Here is a 21,117-nt window from a genome sequence, read left to right on the forward strand (position 1 = left end):
CATTTTACAAGAGACTCCCTGGAACACTTCTGGGTCCAGTCTAAGAAACTATTACAGATGTATTTTGGGTTATGTCTATATCAGCAAAGAGTGTGGACTCGGATCAGATGTTGGTTAAGAACCTCTGCTGTCCCAGTACATGCATTTCTGAGGGTCTTGGCTCTCTCCACTCTGGTCCCAGGGCCTGAATGCTTGTAAGTGGTTGTGGCGTATTAGCAGCACTCCTGCAGTGCATTTCAGGTTTAGTTTCATCTGAACAGGATCTGGTTTGCGTGTTTCAAGACCACTCAGTGAGGCAAATCAAAGCATGTTAAGTGGAGCTCATCAGGAGGTGCATTTCAGAAGCATAATCTGCCTCACAGCCAAACATCACTAAAGAACACCCTGCTGGAGGTAGAGCCGATCCTCCAACCCGAACGAGTTCTGCAATGGGCCAAGCTGAGTGCACCTGCATTTATCCAACTTTTATGGCCTTCATGCTAGCTGTGTATTCCTGTCGTGTTTATATATAAAGTGATTGCCGTATCAAAAATAAAACATTATGACCTGCTTCTCTTTGTCCCTCCCTCCTTATTAAAACAACAACCAACCAAACCTCTAGAGCTGCAATATTTAGTGTAAATCTATCAAATAAGCCCACTTCAACTTCTTGAGATAAAAACCTAGATTGAGTATGGTAAATTACTCTGAAGAGTACCAGAAAACTCAACACAAAATCCCCTAACCTTTATTAATGAAGAGATCCCTACAATGATTTTGCAGGAATAAAATAAGCATAGGACAGAAAACAAGCTTATTTCTTTCCTCCAGCCCCAGAGAAGAAAAAAAGCAACCAATGTCCACCACTGGACATTAGGCAGAACTAATTACATAAATGCATCCACCGCATTGGTATCTTCCATTACAATGTATTCCATGTATTTTACAATCACAGTAGCATAAAGGGTTATAAAGAGACTGGAGAACTATAGGAAGTTAATCTAGTAAAAAAAAGCAACAAAAGTTTGCTTACTTTATTGCTTGTATTGCCAGCATGACAGAACGACAAGAAAAACATGTTCTTTGGCTTTCCAGGTTATTTAGTACCCTTACTTGGCCATTTTTCATTCAAGTGTCGTAGTTTCTTGGAGACTACATTTGACAAAATTGAATTAATTGGGTGATTTTCTTTTGACTTCAATAGCAGGGTCTATTGTGATTTGGATGTGCTATGCCACAGCAGAAATACAATTCAGTCTTGTGTGCAGGCAACAGAGTGCAGCTACTTATGCTTTTTGTCAGCCAAAACTATCTGTGATTATTAGCTAACTCAGTAATTTCCTCAAAAATATTTCTTACTGTATTTTTCACTTTTCCGAGTTTGAGTGATACACTTGCCCTGAGAGGTCAGAACATCTGAATGGCTTCCTGAAAGTGCTGGCAGGTACCACGTATGGTAATCTACCTTAGCGACCAATTCAGCAGCCTTTTGAGTTAAGGGCAAACTTGGAAGTGACAGTGAAGTGTGAACTGACTATACAGACATGGGGAAAGGGAGGATCAGTTAATATCATAAACTCAGAACTTAAGATACAGTTAAAATGTTTTAAGCTGAAGCACAAAACAGTGCTTTGTACATATTCTACGTAAGAGCTTCCTCCAGAATAACCTCCCTTCCTCATTTCAGAAGTTTTTGCCATTACTGGCATTTACTCCTTATGTACAGTACCTTATTAAGATTTTCCCCAAGAAATTTTTGCTACCTACACTTCTAACATAACACAACTATACAAGAACATAATTCTGATCATTAGTAGTTATAAAAATGATATACAGCATAGGAAATTGCAGTAATTTCCATGGACAGTCTTCTGCACGTCTTCTGCTTTGATACCAACCTGCCATCTGTACTCTTCATGGGCTATCTTGTTTCTAATAAATAACAGCACATGTTGCAGACAGAAAATTCTCACCACTGATAATAAATATCATAATTGTCACTTGTTTTGTTCAGGTCAGAAGAAGGTATTATGCATCTTTTGTAATTCAGGCACATGGCTGTGTTGTGGTAGATTAAATTAGGGTCAGAGCATCGTGATCCTCTCTGAATGTTTCTAATTTCTATCAGCTGAAACAGGATCGGACCATACCGCATCACGCTGTACCCAGCAATGAAGCTCAGCACATCACTGAAGCCTCTTAAAGCCCAACAGTGCTAGTGTCATTTATATGTGTTTATTCCAAGCACAGAAAGCAACATGAGTGTGTTTGGCCCCTCATACCTTCGCTATTCAGTGTTTAAAAAGGGAGTGGATGCTTGTGTTAAAACAGAAGGCCCTTCACACTCTAATGTGATGTCAGTAACAGCTCCTCAGAGCATGCCATCGTTTTAAACAGAGGTCTCCATGCTTTCGCATCAGTTAGAAAATACTTAGTGCTGCTGGACTGGAAGGAAAATGTCATACATCTGCAAACAATTAGAAGGAGCTGGACTTCGCATTTGATTTACTAAACAATAAAACAAGCTTAAGTGTGACTATATGTGTAAGTTACACTCCCTATGAGCCTCAAGCAGTTATCATAGCAAAGTCTTTTAACCATAATTAAATAAATCCACAGTGGGACCATTGCTGATCAAGATTATCTTTTATAAGATATTTTCAGCAAAGTATGAAGATCATGAAGCTGAATGCATGCTCTAAGTGCTCCAAAAGTGTTTTATCCTTTCTTTCAAGCACACTGTCCACTACCCTTTTTCCAGCTGGAATTAATTCAGTACAATACATTTCAGCTTTTAAACACTAATATTTCCATGCTTTCTGCATCTAGATGAAATTTTGGCATGAGAAAATTAGTAACAAAACTCTGACACAGTCAAGTCCCAGCTTTCACCACAATTTGTATGCCTGCTAGTTAAAAAAGTTCTGGTACTATAAAAACAGTTAGATGGTGTTATACATTAACCAAAGATTAGTGAAGTGAATATAAATATTTAGTTGCAAGCTTCAGGAAGCCAGAGCATGGAGTAAAATAACAGTAACCTACAACCATCAATCATCTTCTCAAAAAACCCAACCGGTCTGTAAGTAAACCCCAACTCCCAATCTTCATTTGAAATACAGGTATTGGTACTACATGCTGTTAAACTACCCCAAATGTATACATCTAAAGCTACTGCAGCAACAATGATATTCATATCTGGAATAGTTCTAGCATTACTTGCATTTTATCAAACAAAAATGTTATTACACACTAGAGTTAAGGCAATTCACCAGCTAAGATGACTACCTGCTACAGTAACACATCATCACCTAGAGGAGGGCATGCCAGATCAAATACAGGAGCCTGGTATTCTGTTCCTGGTTCTGCTGCTACTTTAAGTTAAACAAAGGAAAAAAGGAATCTGCCACCTTTGGAATAGATTTTCCTTTGACAACCCTATGTGAAAACTCAGGGTTAACTCCTGCAGTAGGTTCTTTACTTGACATTCTTGAATTGGAGTGACAGAAACGTTGAACATTAGCAGATAAACCAGAAATGGAAATCTGAGGCTTTTCCTATAAAAACAATTTATCCAGCCTCCGTGATGATTACTATGCTTCAGAATGACAAGGAATTTACTTACTAGTGATAAATAAGACTCTGTTCCACTCTATATTCCAGCTTGCCCTGATTATAGTCACTCAAGTACTATTTTATATGATTATAGTGTTACCAGCCACAAAGTGGAAAAGATGAACCAGGGGTCAAGCTTTGCCCTCTGTTTGCATGGGCATCCCACTAACATACTTGAAAACTGAGTCTGTGAACAAGGAGTAGAATATATTTTTATGAAAGAAAACAAAACAATGGATAAAATATTTGTTACTTCAGCAAGTAGGAGAGTAAATTATTTATATGAAATAATAAATGAAAGTCTTTGTTTACAGTAATGTTTGTGAGCCTGGTTCCTGAATGTATGCAATTAATGTTGCTAATATACCACACACAGCGCCAAAATTCCCAGGGTATGTACGCTCAGATGAAAGCTGTTCATTGCCATAGTTTCAGAGACTGGCTGGACTATGGCTGAAAGCAAGCTGGCAGGGTCTGCATAGAACTGCTCCCAAAGACCAGAAGTGCACAGTCTGTTCAGATGTTCCTACTGCTCAAGAAATATTCCTCATACATAATAAAACTACTGTATGCTTCTGCATTACAATCTGCTCTAAGCAAAAGTTCATTTGGTGGCTGTTCTGTGTTCCATTCAGCATCCACTCAGGGAAATTCCAAAGTTTTGCAAATCCTTAGAAACTGTCTGTAATATGACCTGCTGTGTTGCCTGTTTTTGTCAAAGCCTTGGCTCTCCTGGACATACTTTATACAATACAAAATATTTGACTGAAGTTGCATTCAAGTATTTTGAGGATTTAAATGCAACATAATTAATTCTACTTGTTAGCCTGAAGTAGATGGAATACACTGTAAGGCTACAACAAACTGCCAAGTTCTGTTACCTTGAACAGCAACAACAGTTGCAACACTATATTCTAGTAGATGCAGGAATTATCAGCTGTCATTGTCCAGGCATTAGACTTGTTACCACATACACCCCAGTTACACTGAAAGTAAAACACTCGGCAGTTTGCTTACCTTGGCAAACATTGTGATCACTTTGCTCATACCCAGCTGCACACTGAATTTGATGAGTTGGGTTTGGAGGGGCACGGTGAGGATCAGCTGGAGTTCGTCGAATGACATTGTTTCGACCACTAGTGGATTCAGCTGCTGCTTCTTCTCGCTCATTTACAATAATTTGTGCTGTTCTGGGTAGACAGAGGTATCCTCCATAGTGGTTAACACATTTCATCCCACCTTTACATGCATCTGGGACTATTTCACATTCATCAATATCTGTAGTTAGCAACAACAGAAGTCATGCTTTTAGCCGGCAAACCTTTTGCAACAGCTACTAATACAAATAACAAAATGAGACATGCAAGCACACCTCCTTGTCCAAAACATGGCTGTGCAATGATAATACTTAAATATATACCCATGGTAAGTCTGTCTTGGAAAATTATTTACTGTACCTTTGCACCGTTGCCTAACGGGATCCCACTCATAGCCATCTGTACATTGCTGTACAAAAAAACAAATATAATGAAAAAATTAGGCTACTCTGGATTCTTTCTTCTGAAAAATAATAATCAAGCATATTTCAATGAACTCAGGGTTTGGTACTAAGGGAGGTGCAATGTTTGCACACCTTGGTAAGCCAGAAAAATGACTATTGATGCAACATCACTGTGCAGAAATGTGTGTATGAGAATATAGAGCCTGTATCTCAAGAAGTTCCTATGGTAGAATTTGACCTGAGTAAGTAGGTTTTATTTGGGCTGGGGAATGACATGGGAAAGGCATCGCTTTCTCCTTGCCTTATTCCTGTACACTGTTTTAGAGCACCTATCATTTGCTGAATCATGGAAGAGAAGAACCTTTAGATAGACCCAACTGGCCAGTATGAAAATCTTCTTAAGAAAAAAAAAAGAGGAAGTTTTTCTGAATTTTGATCTTGTCCACTGCCTCCCAACAGGCGAACCTCTTTCATTCCTGAGGCCTGCTGGCCAGAGGGACTAATGGGCATTTATGCCCCTAGACTCCATCCTTTCTCCTATTAGCACTGTAGCAATGGGGAAGGATCCCAAGACAGCTGGAGATTCATTCTTATGCTCTGTAATCACATGACTCCAGGACTGCAGCCTAGGAAGGACAAATACATTGCAAGACATACAATAAATGGTTACTGTTTATAACAGCAGGACTACTCATATAGACAAGGCTTTATGAAATTCAGGCAAGACTCTGCTCAGCAACTATTTACATCACTGCAGACAACTAGGTTCAGGAAGAATTGTCAATATTCTGTCCTGCATTTAGGTAGGCAGATTCATTATTCCTCTGTCCAGGACCATGTAATTGTCTGGAGGGCAGTAATTTTAATCACAGGTTACAGTTACAGAAACTGATTAGCAAAGCATAACAATGCTACCAACAGCAGCAGACACATTTGAAACATCAGTGAATCAACTGGGCTGTACTGTATGTGCATATGTATCCAATGCTGTGTAGGATATTACTGTAATAGCCCTATAGAAAAGGAGAATCAGTCAGCTGAATCTTTACATGTAACAAGGAACTATCCAAGTGACAACTGTGTCCTTCTGATGCCAAGATACACTTCTTTCTTGTACTGTCCTCAAGTTATTTTGACACTGACTCAACAGCAAGATTGAAAATGCTGTCTTCATTTGCAGGTGACACCAGCAATCTACTACATGTGGCAGCGAGTTGTAATATTGGAGGCTTTTTCTTCCAAGGGGGTAAGTGGACAGCAAATTATATTACAATTCTCAGTCTCTATAGGAATGACTATATGCCGAATTGACAACAGGAAAGTTACTGTTACTATGAAAATACAAACCCAAAGAAAAGCAGCTAATTCATGCATTTACTGAACCACCCAATTCCTGTTAATGCACAACAGAAGTACTGTCTATTTAACCATAAAGAGCCAAGTCCATCTGTGACTGCAGTTGAAGGGACTTCTACAACAGAAAGAGGTTTAGCCCTAAATGGCCTAATGTACACATGAGAAACAGTAGCATCCCAAGAGTAAAATTTCCAGAAGATAAGGTTTTCTGCAATGTTGTTTTGCTGAGTAGATTAGAGTCTAAAGGTTATTGAGGCACCTAATTGCTAAGACTCTTTGAAAACGTGATACAGGAATGCAAGTCAAATATGCAAGAAGGAAATGCTCCATTGGTGTAAACAGAACTGTGCTTATCCCATAATGCTACTTGATTGTTTAAAAAGAACATGTAGTAATTGCAGAAAAGGAGGGGCTGTGATTCCTACGTTTGTTTGAATTTTCACATGGTACTTAGATCTTCAGTTTCCACTTCATATATATATATATGGACTTAAAAGTCACAGAAGCCTCTAAACAGAGGTACTCCCAACTTTCCAAAAAATCTATTGTTTCTAAATCCCAGTGCTAAAGTATTTTATGACTGGTTTCCTGATGCTCACTTGAGGCTTCTTTGAGCCTCGCCTTCTGTGGTAAGGTCCGACTCCGCAATATTTACTTGCTTGAGCCATCCCACTGACTTCAGTGGGATTACTTGTATAAAACACAATCTCAGTCTTTGGCTCTGATTCTCTAACTTTTTGCACGTGTGCAGAATTTTCTGCTTGTGTGGCATTTATTGCGCTAATGTCTGTACACATATGCAGAGGTCCACCCATATGAAGCAAGTTGCCGGGATTACAACTGTAATCAGATGTGAAAATAAGGGTTTTTCCCCAGCCCAAGCCAATGTAATTGCCACTCCTTCTAGGACATGCACTATGCAAGCCAAAGTCTGAACACAAGCAGATTAAAAATGCCTCATAAAAAGGCCTTTAACTTTCATATCCTATTACTTGGTTAGAAGCAGTACTCATTCCCAATATTCTCATACTGTTTTATCAAGGCATGAAAAACCACTGCTCAAAATGAGCTCAGAAATAAACAGTCACAGGATCACTCCAGGACTCAGATGCTTCATTAAGATCACCAAATTTTGAAGTACTTAAATTCTGTTAAAAAAAGCTTGAAATACCCCAAAGAAAACAAGAATGTTTGACATAATTATCTGTCAACCTCTATACATTTCAAATGAAGCTCCTATGGATCCTGTCTTTATGAAAAAAGATTAAGGAAAAAAAAAAATACTCAAACCTCATAGTTTTGTTCAGTTCATCAATCTCAGCACATAGATAAGCTTTCCAGAACAGGCAGTTGTAGCCTATTTTGCTCAATCTTGTCAACTTCAACTTTAAAAGGCTGCTACAGTGCAGGAATGGCTTATTTTATGGTTAACATTTGAACTCAAAGACCTTTGTATTGCATGCTATACATTGGCAAGAAATTTGGGTTTTCTTAAGGGTCATTTGGAAAAGAATCCCTGCAAAGCAGTAATTATCTCCAACTCTTGTTAAACCTTACCGTGTATGTTATGGTTTCCTCAGTTTCTTGCGAATGTACTGTAATAAGAACGAGAGCAGCCAAGAACATAGCTGTCAACATCGTGAGCCTTGAAAGAAGAAAACAACAAATAAAGCAGAAATATTTTTAGTGCCCTACACTGGAGGAGGGAGTCAGTACGACGGGGACTGGGTCCGGGTGCTGCCCCAGTTGCGAGCGCACAACAGCCGCCTAATTCTTACCTGGGGGAAGCGGCCAGGACGCTGCCCCTTTTCTCCTGTAAAGAGGGTGAGGCTTGGCCGCGCTTCCAGTCCGTTGTGCTTTATCCAGCTAAGAGCGGGGGCGGAAATAATAATAAGTAAATGGAGTTTAAAATAACATGGCACTTAATGCCAGACTGAATACGAAGCGGTGATCTCCGGCGCGGCGCTGGGTGAGGAGTAAGCGGTGTGACCGCCGTGCCATCATACCTTTCGGGACGGGAAAGTAATTTTTCGGTAAAAGCTCGTCGTTCCACGAGGAAAGCGACCAGGGTCGAGGAAACGCCGCGGGACTCACCTCCCCGCCGGCAGAAGACACGGCCGGGCGGAGGTGCACTCGCCGGACACCTGCTGGGCTTGGGCCGGGGCCGACCCTGCCCTGCTCCGCAAAGCCGCCCTGGGGGGTAGCAGGGCACTCAACTGCCCCGTGCTGCCCGCTCTTACCTGTCGGCGGGGCCGGTGCAGGCAGTGGCTGTCGCTGACTCCTGGCAGCGCGTTCCCGCAGCGGCTCGGCACCGTCCCTCCGCTGGCTCCTCTGCGATGAAAGCACCACTCGCTGTCGTTCTTCCCCCCGCTCCCCCACGGGCCTTCAGCTAAATAGAATCTGTCCTGGCTCCTACCGGAGCCTTTGGACGCCCCCTACCGACCCTGCGGCGGCGGCCGGAGCCCTTCGGCGGGGCGGGGCGGGGCGCGGTGGGGCACGGCCCTCCGCCGCTCCCCGCGCCAGCTCTCTCGCTCCCGGCCGGGGCGCCCTGAGGCGGGGCAGGTGGGGTGCCTGGCCGCCATGTTGGGTCTCTGAGGAGAAACTTTGGCGGGCTATTAGGCAGCGCTTTCGGGGGGCTGTGCTCAGAGCCACCAAAGGCGCGGTGAGGGGAAGGGACATAGGGGGTCTTGTCATCCTTGACCAGGGAGGTGAGAGCTGCTGAGCCCGGTGAGAGCTGTTTCTGCGCACTGGGCACGTCTGAGGCACGTTTTAACACACAGTTGAGTGCCTAGCAAGGATAGCTACCAATATCATAATTGGCATGTCCATGAAAGTGCAGGACAGCCATCATTTAGGGGACTGTCTTGGGTTGTGCACGGTCAGACTTCAAGTCTTGGCATCTAATAAAGAACCACCATGAGGCAGAGGTAGGAAGGAGGGAAATGACATGGCACTTGCTGATTTACCTCGTATAAAATCAGAGAATAATTTTGGTTGGAAGAAACCTTTTAATATCATTGACTCCAACCATCAACCCATCACTACCAAGCTGCCACTAAACCATATCCATCAGCACCACATCTATACATCTTTCAAATCCCTCTAGGGATGGTGACTTGACCACTTCTCTGGGCAGCCTGTTTCAGGGCTTGATAACCATTTTGGGGAAGAAATTTTTTCTAATACCCAACCTAAACCTCCCCTGGCACAACTTGAGGCTGTTACATAGGCTGTAGTCAGCCTTTAGTAACTTACTGTATATAGTGTAGCCTATGGTGTGGGTGCCTGTGGTTGCCACAGGGCACTAAGGTGCAGTGGCTGAATTGCTCCGTGATGAATGAACTTCACCAAATCTACTTACCTGAGCTTTTGATGAGCTGGCTCTTGGGGCACATTCTTGAAATCCCGTGTATAAATACATGAGGTTTTTAAATCTGAGCTGAATTGTGGCTTTACAAGCAATAGTATAGAATGTTTATCTGGCTAGGCAAGCTATTAAATTAAAATTACAATACTGAAATATTTTCTTGGTACTTGGTAAATAAAAAGTGTGAGGGGTCCTTCTTATGGGAATGCCCATTCCTTTAGACACCATGTAAGTGCAGCAATCATTAATTTTAAGTGCCTCTACAGTATATGAAATACCATTATTTCTCTACCCAGTGGGAAAGTTACTGGACTGAAGGGGCAGTGAGGAGGTGTTACAGAGATTGTGAATCTCTGTAGGTGACATGGTAAGGAGCAGGCTGCCAGGCAACTCTTTCTACAGAGGGATAAAATGGACCTTTCGTTGGGTCCCCAGTTTTGCTTCTTGGGGCACTGTACCATAGTAATGCAGCTCTACTCAGTTCCTCTCTAATTTTAAGAATAGTTTTTACCTCATTAATGCTGATCATGAAGGGCCTGAAAAACTCAAGAACTGAAAAAATGTCATTCTAGGTTGCAGACATGTGGCACTGCTGGCCTAAAGAACAGCTTTCTTATATAATCCCTTAAATTTGTAACATATATTTGATTGTATATAAAACATCAGCTCTTTTCAGATGGCCGTACAGTGCATGTTATTTTTGTATCAGTATCACTAAGGTTGGAAGAGACCTCAAAGATCATCGAGTCCAACCTGTCACCACAGACCTCATGACTAGAGTAGGGAGGACACTAGTGCCCACTGCAGGCTTGAACTCACGACCTTCCCCATTAAAGGTCTTATGTGCTACCAACTGAGCCACACCACTGCCAGGCTGATAGTTTCAGAATACTTTCAGCTATGACAGTACATTGCCTATCTTTTTTTTTCTTTTCTTTCTTAGGTAGTTATGAGAGAAGACAAGATTTTTCCTCTTTCACTGCAGTTTCTGTGCTTACAGGTAAGTGGGTAAAAATGTAGAACTTAACAGTCAAGACTCCTCACTGGTAATTAAAATGCAGAAGGAACAATATGGTATAATAAAGAAAATTTAGGTTGACCGTACTTTTAAAGCAGGTACTTTCAAATATTGGTGTATTTAATAAGCTATCTTGTGATCCCTACTCAACTGATCCAAAAAGATTACTTTAAACCTATAGGGCATTTTTCAGAAATGTGTGAGATTGGCTCTAAGTTATTGACTCTGAGTAGTGTAAACTGGATTCAGATTTGTGATGTGCCCACTAATATATTTTGGAATGTTACGATTTTGTGCTTACAGAAAGCAGTATGGACATTGCTAATAATCTAATGAAGATAACATATTACTTATATGTACTGGCAGCAACATTTGGAGACTTTTAAATGCATTGGTATATCTGCCACACAAAGAGAACTGAATTTAACTTTCTGGATTCTGGATTAAGTCAAAATTTAATAAAGGTTTTGTTTAATCTACCACCTAAGGAGACATTGCCTGTGTCACAGAACTACAATTGGTTGTTTTCCCTATAGAAAAAGAAAGCAGGGAACCGCAGAAACATCGTCTTTGGGCATGCAGGACTACCAGATGAACATAGATCCTGCTCTTGGCTTCACAGTGTTATAGGTTTGCTGAAATACTGTATTTTGCCAAAGATAGGTTTTAATCTTATAAACGGATGTAGTAGATTCAGTTCATGATTTCACGGTTAGAATAGAGTAGAGTAGAGTAGAGTAGAGTAGAATAGAATAGAATAGAATAGAATAGAATAGAATAGAATAGAATAGAACAGAACAGAACAGAACTAACCAGGCTGGAAAAGAACTTTGAGTTCATCAAGTCCAGCCTATCACCCAACACTATCTAATCAACTGAACTGTGGCACCAAGCACCCCATCCAGTCTCTTTGTAAACACCTCCAGTGATGGTGACTTCACAGCCTCCCTGGGCAGCCCATTCCAATGGCAAATCACTCTGTGAAGAATTTCTTCTAACATCCAGCCTAAACCTCCCCTGGTGCAGCTTGAGACTGTGTCCTCTTGTTCTGGTGCTGGTTGCGTGGGAGAAGAGACCAACCTCCACCTGGCTACAACCTCCCTTCAGGTAGTTGTAGACAGCAATAAGGTCACCCCTGAGCCTCCTCTTCTCCAGGCTAAGCAACCCCAGCTCCCTCAGCCTCTCCTCACAGGGCTTCTGCTTGAGACCTCTCACCAGGTTTGTTGCCCTTCTTGACATGTTCCAGCAAGTCAACATCTTTCCTAAGCTGAGGAGCCCAGAACTGGACACAGGACTCAAGGTGTGGCCTAACCAATGCTGAGTACAGTGCCAGAATGTCTTCCCTGCTCGTGCTGGCCACACTGTTCCTGATCCAGGCTAGGATGCCATTGGCCTTCTTGGCCACCTGGGCACACTGCTGGCTCATGTCCAGCCTGCTATCAACCAGTATGCCCAGGTCCCTTTCTCCCTGGCTGCTCTCCAGCCACTCTGATCCCAGCCTGTAGCACTGCATGGGGTTGTTGTGGACAATGTGTAGAATCCGGCACTTAGATGTGTTAAATCTCATGCTGTTGGACTGTGCCCATCTGTCCAGCCTGTCAAGGTCCCTCTGCCGAGCTCTCCTACTCTCTAACAGATCAGCACCTGCTCCCAGCTTGCTGTCATCTGCAAATGTACTGATGATGGACTCAGTCCCCTCGTCCAGATCATCAATAAAGATGTTAAGGAGCATGTGGCCCAGCACTGATCCCTGGGGGACACCACTAGTGATTGGCTGCCAGCTGGATGTGGCACCATTTACCACCACTCTCTGGGCTCAGCCCTCCAGCCATTTCCTAAACCAGTGCAGAGTGCTGCTGTCAAAGCCATGAGCTGACAGCTTGGCCAGGAGTTTGCTATGGGGGACAGTGTCAAAGGTCTTGCTGAAGTCCAGGTAGTCTATATTCACAGCCTTCCCCACATCCACCAGGCAGGTCACCTGATCATAGAGGGAGATCAGGTTGGTGAGGCAGGACTTGCCCTTCCTAAACCCATGCTGGCTGGGCCTGATCCCTTGGCCATCCTGTAAGTGCTGTGTGATTGCACTCAAGATGACCTGTTCCATAATCTTGCCTGGCACTAAGGTCAGGCTGACAGGCCTGTAATTCCCTGGTTCCTCCTTCCAGCCCTTCTTGTGGATGGGCATCACATTGGCCAGCTTCCAGTCTTCTGGGACCTCTCCAGTGAGCCAGGACTGTTGAAAAATGATGGAGAGTGGCTTGGCCAGCTCATCTGCCAGCTCTCTCTGCACCCTAGGATAGATCCCATCCAGACCCATGGACATTTTGGGATCCAAGTGGCTGAGCAGGTCTCTAACTGCTTTATCCTGGATTACAGGGGAACTGTACTGCTCCCTGACTCCATCTGCCAGCTCAGGAGACCAACTGACTGGAAGACAGCCTATCTTGCTATTAAAAATGGAGGTAAAGAAGGTGTTAAGTACCTCTGCCTTTTCCTCATCTTTAGTTACAATATTCCCCTCTATGTCCACTAAGGAGTGGAGGTTGTCCTTGCCCCTCCTCTTGCCATTAATATATTTGTAAAAGGATTTTTTGTTGTCCTTCACAGCAGTGGCCAGTCTAAGCTCTAAATGGGGTTTTGCCTCTCTAATGTTTTTCCTACATGACCTAGCAACCTCCTTAAACATTTAATGGGTAATCTCTCCTTCCTTCCAAAGATAATACACCCTCTTTTTGTTCCTTAATTCACCCAGAAGCTCATTGTCCATCCAGGCTGGCTGTCTACTCTGGTGGCTCATCTTCATCTTCATCAGAAGGGCCCGTTGGATGAGCCAGGGAATTACAGGCCTGTCACCCTGACCTCAGTGCCAGGCAAGATTATGGAACAGGTCATCTTGAGTGCAATCACTCAGCACTTGCAGGATGGCCAAGGGGTCAGGCCTAGCCAGCATGGATTTAGGAAGGGCAGGTCCTGCCTCACCAACCTGATCTCCTTCTGTGATCAGGTGACCTGCCTGGTGGATGTGGGGGGGCCTGTGGATGTAGTCTACCTGGACCTCAGCAAGGCTTTTGACACCATCCCCCACAGCAAACTCCTGGCCAAGCTGTCAGCCAGGAGTTGGATGGGAGCACACTGCATTGGGTTAGGAACTGGCTGGAGGGCCGAGCCCAGAGAGTGGTGGTGAATGGTGCCACATACATCTTGCAGCCAGTTACTAGTTGTGTACCCCAAGGATCAATGCTGGGCCCCATGCTCTTTAACATCTTTATTGATGATCTGGATGAGGGCATTGAGTCCATCATCAGTAAATTTGCTGACGACACCAAGCTGGGGGCAGGAGTTGATCTGCTGGAGGACAGAGAGGCTCTGCAGAGGGACCTCGACAGTCTGGACAGATGGGCAGAGTCCAACAGCATGAGATTGAACACATCCAAGTGCCGGGTTCTGCACATTGGCCACAACAACCCCATGCAGGGCTACAGGCTGGGGTCAGAGTGGCTGGAGAGCAGCCAGGGAGAAAGGGACCTGGGGGTGCTGGTTGATGGCAGGCTGAACATGAGTCAGCAGTGTGCCCAGGCAGCCAAGAAGGCCAATGGCATCCTGGCCTGTATCAGAAACAGCGTGGCCAGCAGGAGCAGGGAGGTCATTCTGCCCCTGTACGCTGCACTGGTTAGGCCACACCTTGAGTACTGTGTCCAGTTCTGGGCCCCTCAGTTTAGGAAGGATGTTGACTTGCTGGAATGTGTCCAGAGATGGGCAACAAAGTTGGTGAGGGGTTTGGAACACAAGCCCTATGAGGAGAGGCTGAGGGAGCTGGGGTTGCTTAGCCTGGAGAAGAGGAGGCTCAGGGGTAACCTTATTGCTGTCTACAACTACCTGAAGGGTGGTTGTAGACAGGCGGAGGTTGGTCTCTTCTCCCAGGCAGCCAGTACCAGAACAAGAGGACACAGTCTCAGGCTGCACCAGGGGAGGTTTAGGCTGGATGTTAGGAAGAAGTTCTATACAGAGAGAGTGATTGCCCATTGGAATGGGCTGCCTGGGGAGGTGGTGGAGTCGCCGTCATTGGAGGTTTTCAGGAGGAGACTGGATGGGGTGCTTGGTGCCATGGGTTAGTTGTTTCGGTAGGTTGGATTGGTTGATAGGTTGGATGCGATGATCTTTAAAGGTCTCTTCCAACCTGGTCTATTCTATTCTATTCTATTCTATTCTATTCTATTCTATTCTATTCTATTCTATTCTATCATGGGCCCAGCCTGTTCCTGCCCCTTCAAGATTTCTTTCTTGAAGTAGGTCCAGCCCTCCTGGACCCCTTTGTTTTTAAGGGCTGTTTCCCAAGGTACCTTCTGAGTTAGTTCCTTGAGCAACCTGAAGTCTGCCCTCCAGAAGTCCAGAGTGGAGGTTTTGTTGCTGCCCCTCTTAGCTTGACTGCATATTGAAAACTCAATTATTTCATGGTCACTGGACCCCAGACAACCTCCAGCCACCACATCTCCCACCAGCCCTTCTCTATTGGTAAAAAGAAGGTCAAGCAAAGCCTTACCCCTGGTAGGCTCACACAGCAGCTGGGATAAGATGCTGTCCTCCATACACTCTAAGAACCTTGTAGACTGCCTCCTCTCTGCTGTGTTAAGTTCCCAGCAGATATCTGGCGGGTTAAAATTGCCCGTAAGAACAAGGTCTGGTGATCTTGAGACAGCCTCTAGCTGCCTATAAAATAATTTGTCAACCTCTTCATCTTGTTTGGGTGGTGTATAACAGAATCTAACCAGGATATCAGCCTTGTTGGCCTTCCCTCTAATTCTCACCCGCAGGTACTCAACTTGATCATCCTTGATCTCTAGTTCCATGGCATCTAGAGCCTCCCTAATGTACTGGGCCACCCCTGCACCCCTTCTCCCTTGCCTGTCTCTCCTGAAGAGCCTGTAGCCATTAATTACATTGCTCCAGTCGTGTGAATCATCCTTCCACATTTCTGTGATGGCAACTACATCATAACTTTCCTGCTGTAACAAGGCTTCCAGTTCCTCTTGTTTGTTACCCATACTGTGTGCATTAGTGTACATGCACTTCATCTGGGCTGCTGGTTTCACCCCTGACTCCAGCTTACCACCCTCAGACTCCTGTCTGGGGGGACTGGTTTCAGTCCCTTCCCCCTTCAAATCTAGTTTAAAGCCCTGTCAATGAGACCTGCCAACTCCCTTCCTAGAACCCTTTTCCCTCTGTGGGATAAGCTGTTCTCATGTGCTAAGATTTTTGTCCCCCTCTGGGATGGAAGTACTCCATCTGTTGCTAGTAGACCTGGTGCCACAGAAAGTTCCCCAAGATCGAAACCCCCAAAATTCTGTTGGTGGCAGCAACCTCTGAGCCACTTGTTAATTACACCTGCTTTCCTGTTCCTTTCAGTCTTCCTTCCTGCAACTAAGGGTATTGGTGAAAAAATTACCTGTGCCCCTGACCCCTCAACCAGTTCTCCCAGAGCCTTGAAATCCTTTTTGATTGCCTTTGGACCTCTGGTTTCAACCTCATCGCTCCCTACCTGCATAACTCTCAAGGGATAGTAATCAGAGCACTGTACCAGACTAGGCAGCCTCCTGGTAACATCTCTGACCTGGGCCTCAGGGAGGCAGCAGACTTCCCTGTGGGAAGGATCTGACTGACATATGGGGCCCTCTGTTCCCCTCAGGAGGGAATTCCCCTCCACTTTTTTTTAAGGGAACAAATCCTGATATGGAGGGCAGGCTGTTTGGCTTTAGGCAACACCTCAGATGGTGTGTCTTCTGTCTTCTCCTTCACCTCACCCTCAACTTCCAGTGCCCTATACTTGTTTTGCAAGGGCAGCTGGGAAGGTAAGGGGAGCCGTGAGGGTTTTACTTTGCGTCTCCTAACAGGGATCTGTATCCATTTCCTGCTGCATCTTGGGTCACCTCCCTCTGCTAGGGGAGCCTGCAGAGCCTGGTTCCTCAAATCCAACTCCCTTTCACATTCCCTTACAGTCCTAAGTCTAGCAACTCCTTCCTTCAGTTCAGCCACTAGATTAAGCAGATAATCGAGCTGCTCACACCTAATGCAGGTGTTATCTCCACGGCCCTCCATTTCAAGTGCCAGGCACCAGCACTCTCTGCAGCCAGTAGCCTGGACACCTGCCTGCTTTAGTTCAACCTCAGTCTGGGTCGACATGGATCTTTTCAAAAGAGCTTTGAGGCAAGTCACCACCATCCCTATCCCTGGCCACGGGACCTAACTGGAGAACAATTCAGGAATGAGCCCACGTGACTCAGCACCTCCCTCCTGCTGGTGAAGACATGCCGCAGCATGTGCCGCTAGCTGCAATCGAGCGAGGAGACAGCTCTCTTGCCAAAGTGGTGGCCGTGCGGCTCAGCTCTCCATGTTTAAATTTGCGGTGGCTAATGTCACCCTCTTGAGCGGGCACGTAAGATGACCCTGCTGGTCCTCAATGTCTGCTGAGGTCCTCCAGCTCTGAAAAGCCCCCAAAAGAAACCCAAATGGAGTGCCTCTCAGCTCAAGCACGCTGGTCCTGGTGCTGGTCCCAAGCAGCTCTCTTGCAAAATGGAGATCCAGATAGTTCATGCTGAGGCAACTGGAAATTTACCTGATGTAGGATAGCAGGATTTAGACTCTTGGAAATGTTGAGGAGTGTGAGAAGTATGTGAATGAGTGGCTTAGCAGTAGAACAACTTATTTACATATCTGAAATGTCTGAAGATGTGAGGTAAGATGGGATCACACCATCCATTCCTTCTTGCTGCACATGCAACATGGCATTGCTGAAGCCAACCCTTTACAACAGTTGCTGACAATGTTTCCTGTTGAGGCAGCCCTGCAAAGCTGGCCCCTAATTATTAGGTTTTGGCTCCTGAAAATGGTTCACTCTATTCCCCACTGCTTCTTTAGTGAACTCTTTGTCACAGCTCAGTTTTTGCTTTCTTTAAACCACAGTTTTCATACCTTCTTTAACTCAAATGTCTTTATGACTTAAATGCTGACTTTTTTTTTTTTTTCTGGGCCAACTTATTGCCACTCCCCATTGTCCTCAAAAACCCAAAGATAGGTAGACTGAAGGAAGACTGTGTGTGGTTAAAATGTCATTGCACTCCAACTAATTCTGGCTGCTAGAATTGTCCCTGGGGGCAATAGACAGCTGGACGTAATTTAGAGCAGGCTGAGATTGATACTAGAGGCTAGCCTGAAAATGAGGAAAACAAAATTGCAGTTTAATCTCTTCTGCTCCCAGATCTGACCTCCTTTTCCTGTTTCAAGCATAGCCCACTAGAACAGAAAAGCAAGCACACAGCAAATTTAAGCAACTTGTATTTGTCAGCTCAGGGGACTATCAGTGTCAATTTACGATGATTTATTTTTCTGAGCATGTCGTATCAAATACGATGGAGTTGTCTAAACTAAGAGCTGGAATGGTGGAGATGTTGTTTTCATGTTGGACTCACAGGAATTTTAGATCATAAATTATTTTAATAACAGAGCAGGCTGCCTTTCTGCCACACTGCCTGCAAATGTCAAAATTTTCCCCACTTTTCAACTTGGGAATGACATAGTGTTGGTGATGGATAAATTATAAGGAATTGTACATGTGATTTTATTGCTGATTAAATATGACAAATGTTGAACTTCTATTTGAAGTATGATTTCACAAATTTATCTTCAAGGGAGGTATCATGAGCATATTGCATGTGGCGTGAGGTGTGACTTTACTGTAAACTTCATTTGAAAGAAGAACAGTGTTCACACATTGCTCTCACTTTTCATAGAAGGCTATCAGTAAGAAGTTAAAATGTATCATATCAGTTTCTGATCATAGGTGTTGAAATGACAAAAAGTTAGTAAGAACCAAGATGTCAGTAACCAAGGACAGAGAACATATTCTCTCATTCTTAAGCCTCCCATTAAAATTCAACACATCTATTATTATTACTTCTTTGCTGCTTTGTATTTCACTAGAATACATAGGTTACAGATGATACAAACTCCTGTCTCATAAATATTGCAGTTTGGTGAGTTAAAAAGCATGGGAGTTGCATTAGAAAATCTAGTAGCCTAGCACTTAAGCCTTTATTTTGCTGCAATTATCTCCTGTATGAGAGATCTTATATGAGTTTTGCTGTGCTGAGGCCTTTGGCTAACTTAGGCTGATCTGTGATTTCATTTCTAAACATCTAAAAATCCTCTGAGGATATTAAGCCATACTCTTGCTGTAATTTTTTATATTATTCATAAAGGTCAAGCATGTGGTTTGCATGCAATGTATCAAGTAATTAGTGTCTTTCATGACTGTAAACCACTCCTACTGATACTTACGTGTTATGCTAATTTCTGGCTTCCCTTTGAAAAACGAGCTTTCAGGTTTTCAGGTTCTTTCTCAGTGTTTTAAAGGTCGTAACTTTGAGGCCCTTAACTTAAAAGGTTACCCACAATCCCAGAATGCCTGTTTTTATGGATTAATCATGCAGGTAATTACTATTTAACGTGGTAAGAATTTAGGTAGGAAAATGCAGTTCTTAACTTTTGCATCATTATTGCTGTGAAGGCTTTAGTTTGTTTGAAATTTGAAGAGTCTTTTGGTCTTTTGCTTCTATGAATCTTCCTAATTCATTCAATCATTTTATTCTGTGTAGAAGCTCTTCTCTATTTATCATTGATTTTCCTTCTCTTCTCTTTCTCTTTTTCTCATACCAGAGAAGAGAAACAGCAGACTTGGAAAGATGCATCAGTGTAGATATGTAGCTTTTGTAACACTGGAGTTGTCATTCCTTCTTTGCCTTTCCTGGAAAATCAGCCTTTCTTCATACAGAAGTTTAAGTCTGATGCTGTACTAGGTTTTAAACAGTGTGGTTAAAATCACAGTATCACAGTATCACCAAGGTTGGAAGAGACCTCGAGGATCATCGAGTCCAACCTGTCACCACAAACCTCATGACTAGACCATGGCACCAAGTGCCACGTCCAATCTCCTCTTGAAGACCTCGAGGGATGGTGACTCCACCACCTCCCTGGGCAGCCCATTCCAATGACTAATGACTCTCTCGGTGAAGAACTTTCTCCTCACCTCGAGCCTAAACTTCCCCTGGCACAGCTTAAGACTGTGTCCCCTTGTTCTGGTGCTGGTTGCTAATGATTATTCTGCATTTCAGAATTCATAAATATGAGGATCAGTAGATGTGTTAAATAATAATGTGGTTTCATAAGCATCCTCTGATCTCTCTGAGTTTCCTTTTCTTTCCCTTTGGAGCAAAAGTTATTAATACCAGAAAAGCAGCAGCATTTCTTATTTGTGTTTTGTGTGGGAGAACTTGGCAAACAACCTGCCCAGTTAACCTGTTAATTATTGTCAACAGACAGAACTTTTCTGGTGAATATCTGCATGTTAATACTAAAGGATATGTGTCAGAGCATTTTAATTCCCTAGATTATTAAAGTTACTTAGTGCTGTCTGCTGAATAGCAGAATAAAAATAACAATGGGGATTTTCCTTTTTGTGAGATTAAAGGGGTTTTCCTCTCACCCCTCTTTGCATGTGATTTAAAGGTATCAAGATGCTGGAAAAGGCTGAAAGATATCTGTGTCCCTATATGCTCCCAAAGTGTGCTTTGTATCAGTTTTACCACCTCAGGGAAAATCTCAGTTCTGGGAGTGAGTCTGAGGGAACACCTCTACTCTAAGTCATTGAGCTAGCCTTTTTAAGTGGCTGCATAACAATAGCAAGTGTTACATCTGTGTAATATACTAACACATAACTTATGATATATACTAATCTTGAAGTATGTGTAACACAGGAATTATTTTTTATTAATCTGTTCAGCTTCTTATTCCCTGGAAAACTGAAGGGCTATTAAAATGTAGAAGACTAGTAACACCAAAAGTGGCAGCACAGCTGCAGGCCATAAATACAAGCTGGGAAATAAAGATATTAAAGTGTCCCTCTCTGGAAGCTATAGAGCAAAGCCTGGGGTATTGTCCCCTGTCTCCAGGAAGGACTGGTAGCTCCTGAGGTTGGCAGGTGACTGTATAGACCACACTCATAGAGCTTCCCATGTGTGGATTAGTTCTTAGAAGCGATACTTCTGTCATTCCCTGTGTTAGCCAGGGAGTGTTTTGTACATTGTGCTTCCACTTCCTGCAGAAAACTCCTTAAAGTTGATTAAAGTGTTTTGCTGAATATGAATTCAGTGTGAATAAGATAAGGGACAGGTACATGCTTTTAGACAAGCATTTGGACACTGTGCAGACCAGGTTGCAGTTGGAGCAGCA

The 21,117-nt window shown here is 43.6% G+C and overlaps 1 protein-coding gene across 4 annotated transcripts in view; it reads right to left on the reverse strand.

The window, feature by feature from the left end:
• Positions 1 to 8,865, reverse strand: part of EFEMP1 (EGF containing fibulin extracellular matrix protein 1) — a 47,918-nt gene extending 39,053 nt beyond the window's left edge. The window contains exons 1-5 of one of the 4 annotated variants that reach the window (XM_054180043.1): positions 8,692 to 8,865; positions 8,230 to 8,317; positions 8,009 to 8,096; positions 5,052 to 5,100; positions 4,612 to 4,872 (exon numbers count right to left, since the gene is read on the reverse strand). In XM_054180043.1, coding sequence (XP_054036018.1) covers positions 4,612 to 4,872; positions 5,052 to 5,100; positions 8,009 to 8,089 — 391 coding nt within the window. In that variant the 5' untranslated portion in view covers positions 8,090 to 8,096; positions 8,230 to 8,317; positions 8,692 to 8,865. Of the gene's footprint in view, positions 1 to 4,611; positions 4,873 to 5,051; positions 5,101 to 8,008; positions 8,209 to 8,229; positions 8,318 to 8,457; positions 8,545 to 8,691 lie in introns of those variants that run through there. The other 3 variants (XM_054180044.1, XM_054180042.1, XM_009902048.2) reach the window with 3 other exon arrangements.
• Between the last annotated feature and the right edge of the window lie 12,252 nt (positions 8,866 to 21,117).

Source organism: Dryobates pubescens, chromosome 3 (genome assembly GCF_014839835.1).
Source record: "Dryobates pubescens isolate bDryPub1 chromosome 3, bDryPub1.pri, whole genome shotgun sequence".
NCBI classification, from domain to species: domain Eukaryota; kingdom Metazoa; phylum Chordata; class Aves; order Piciformes; family Picidae; genus Dryobates; species Dryobates pubescens.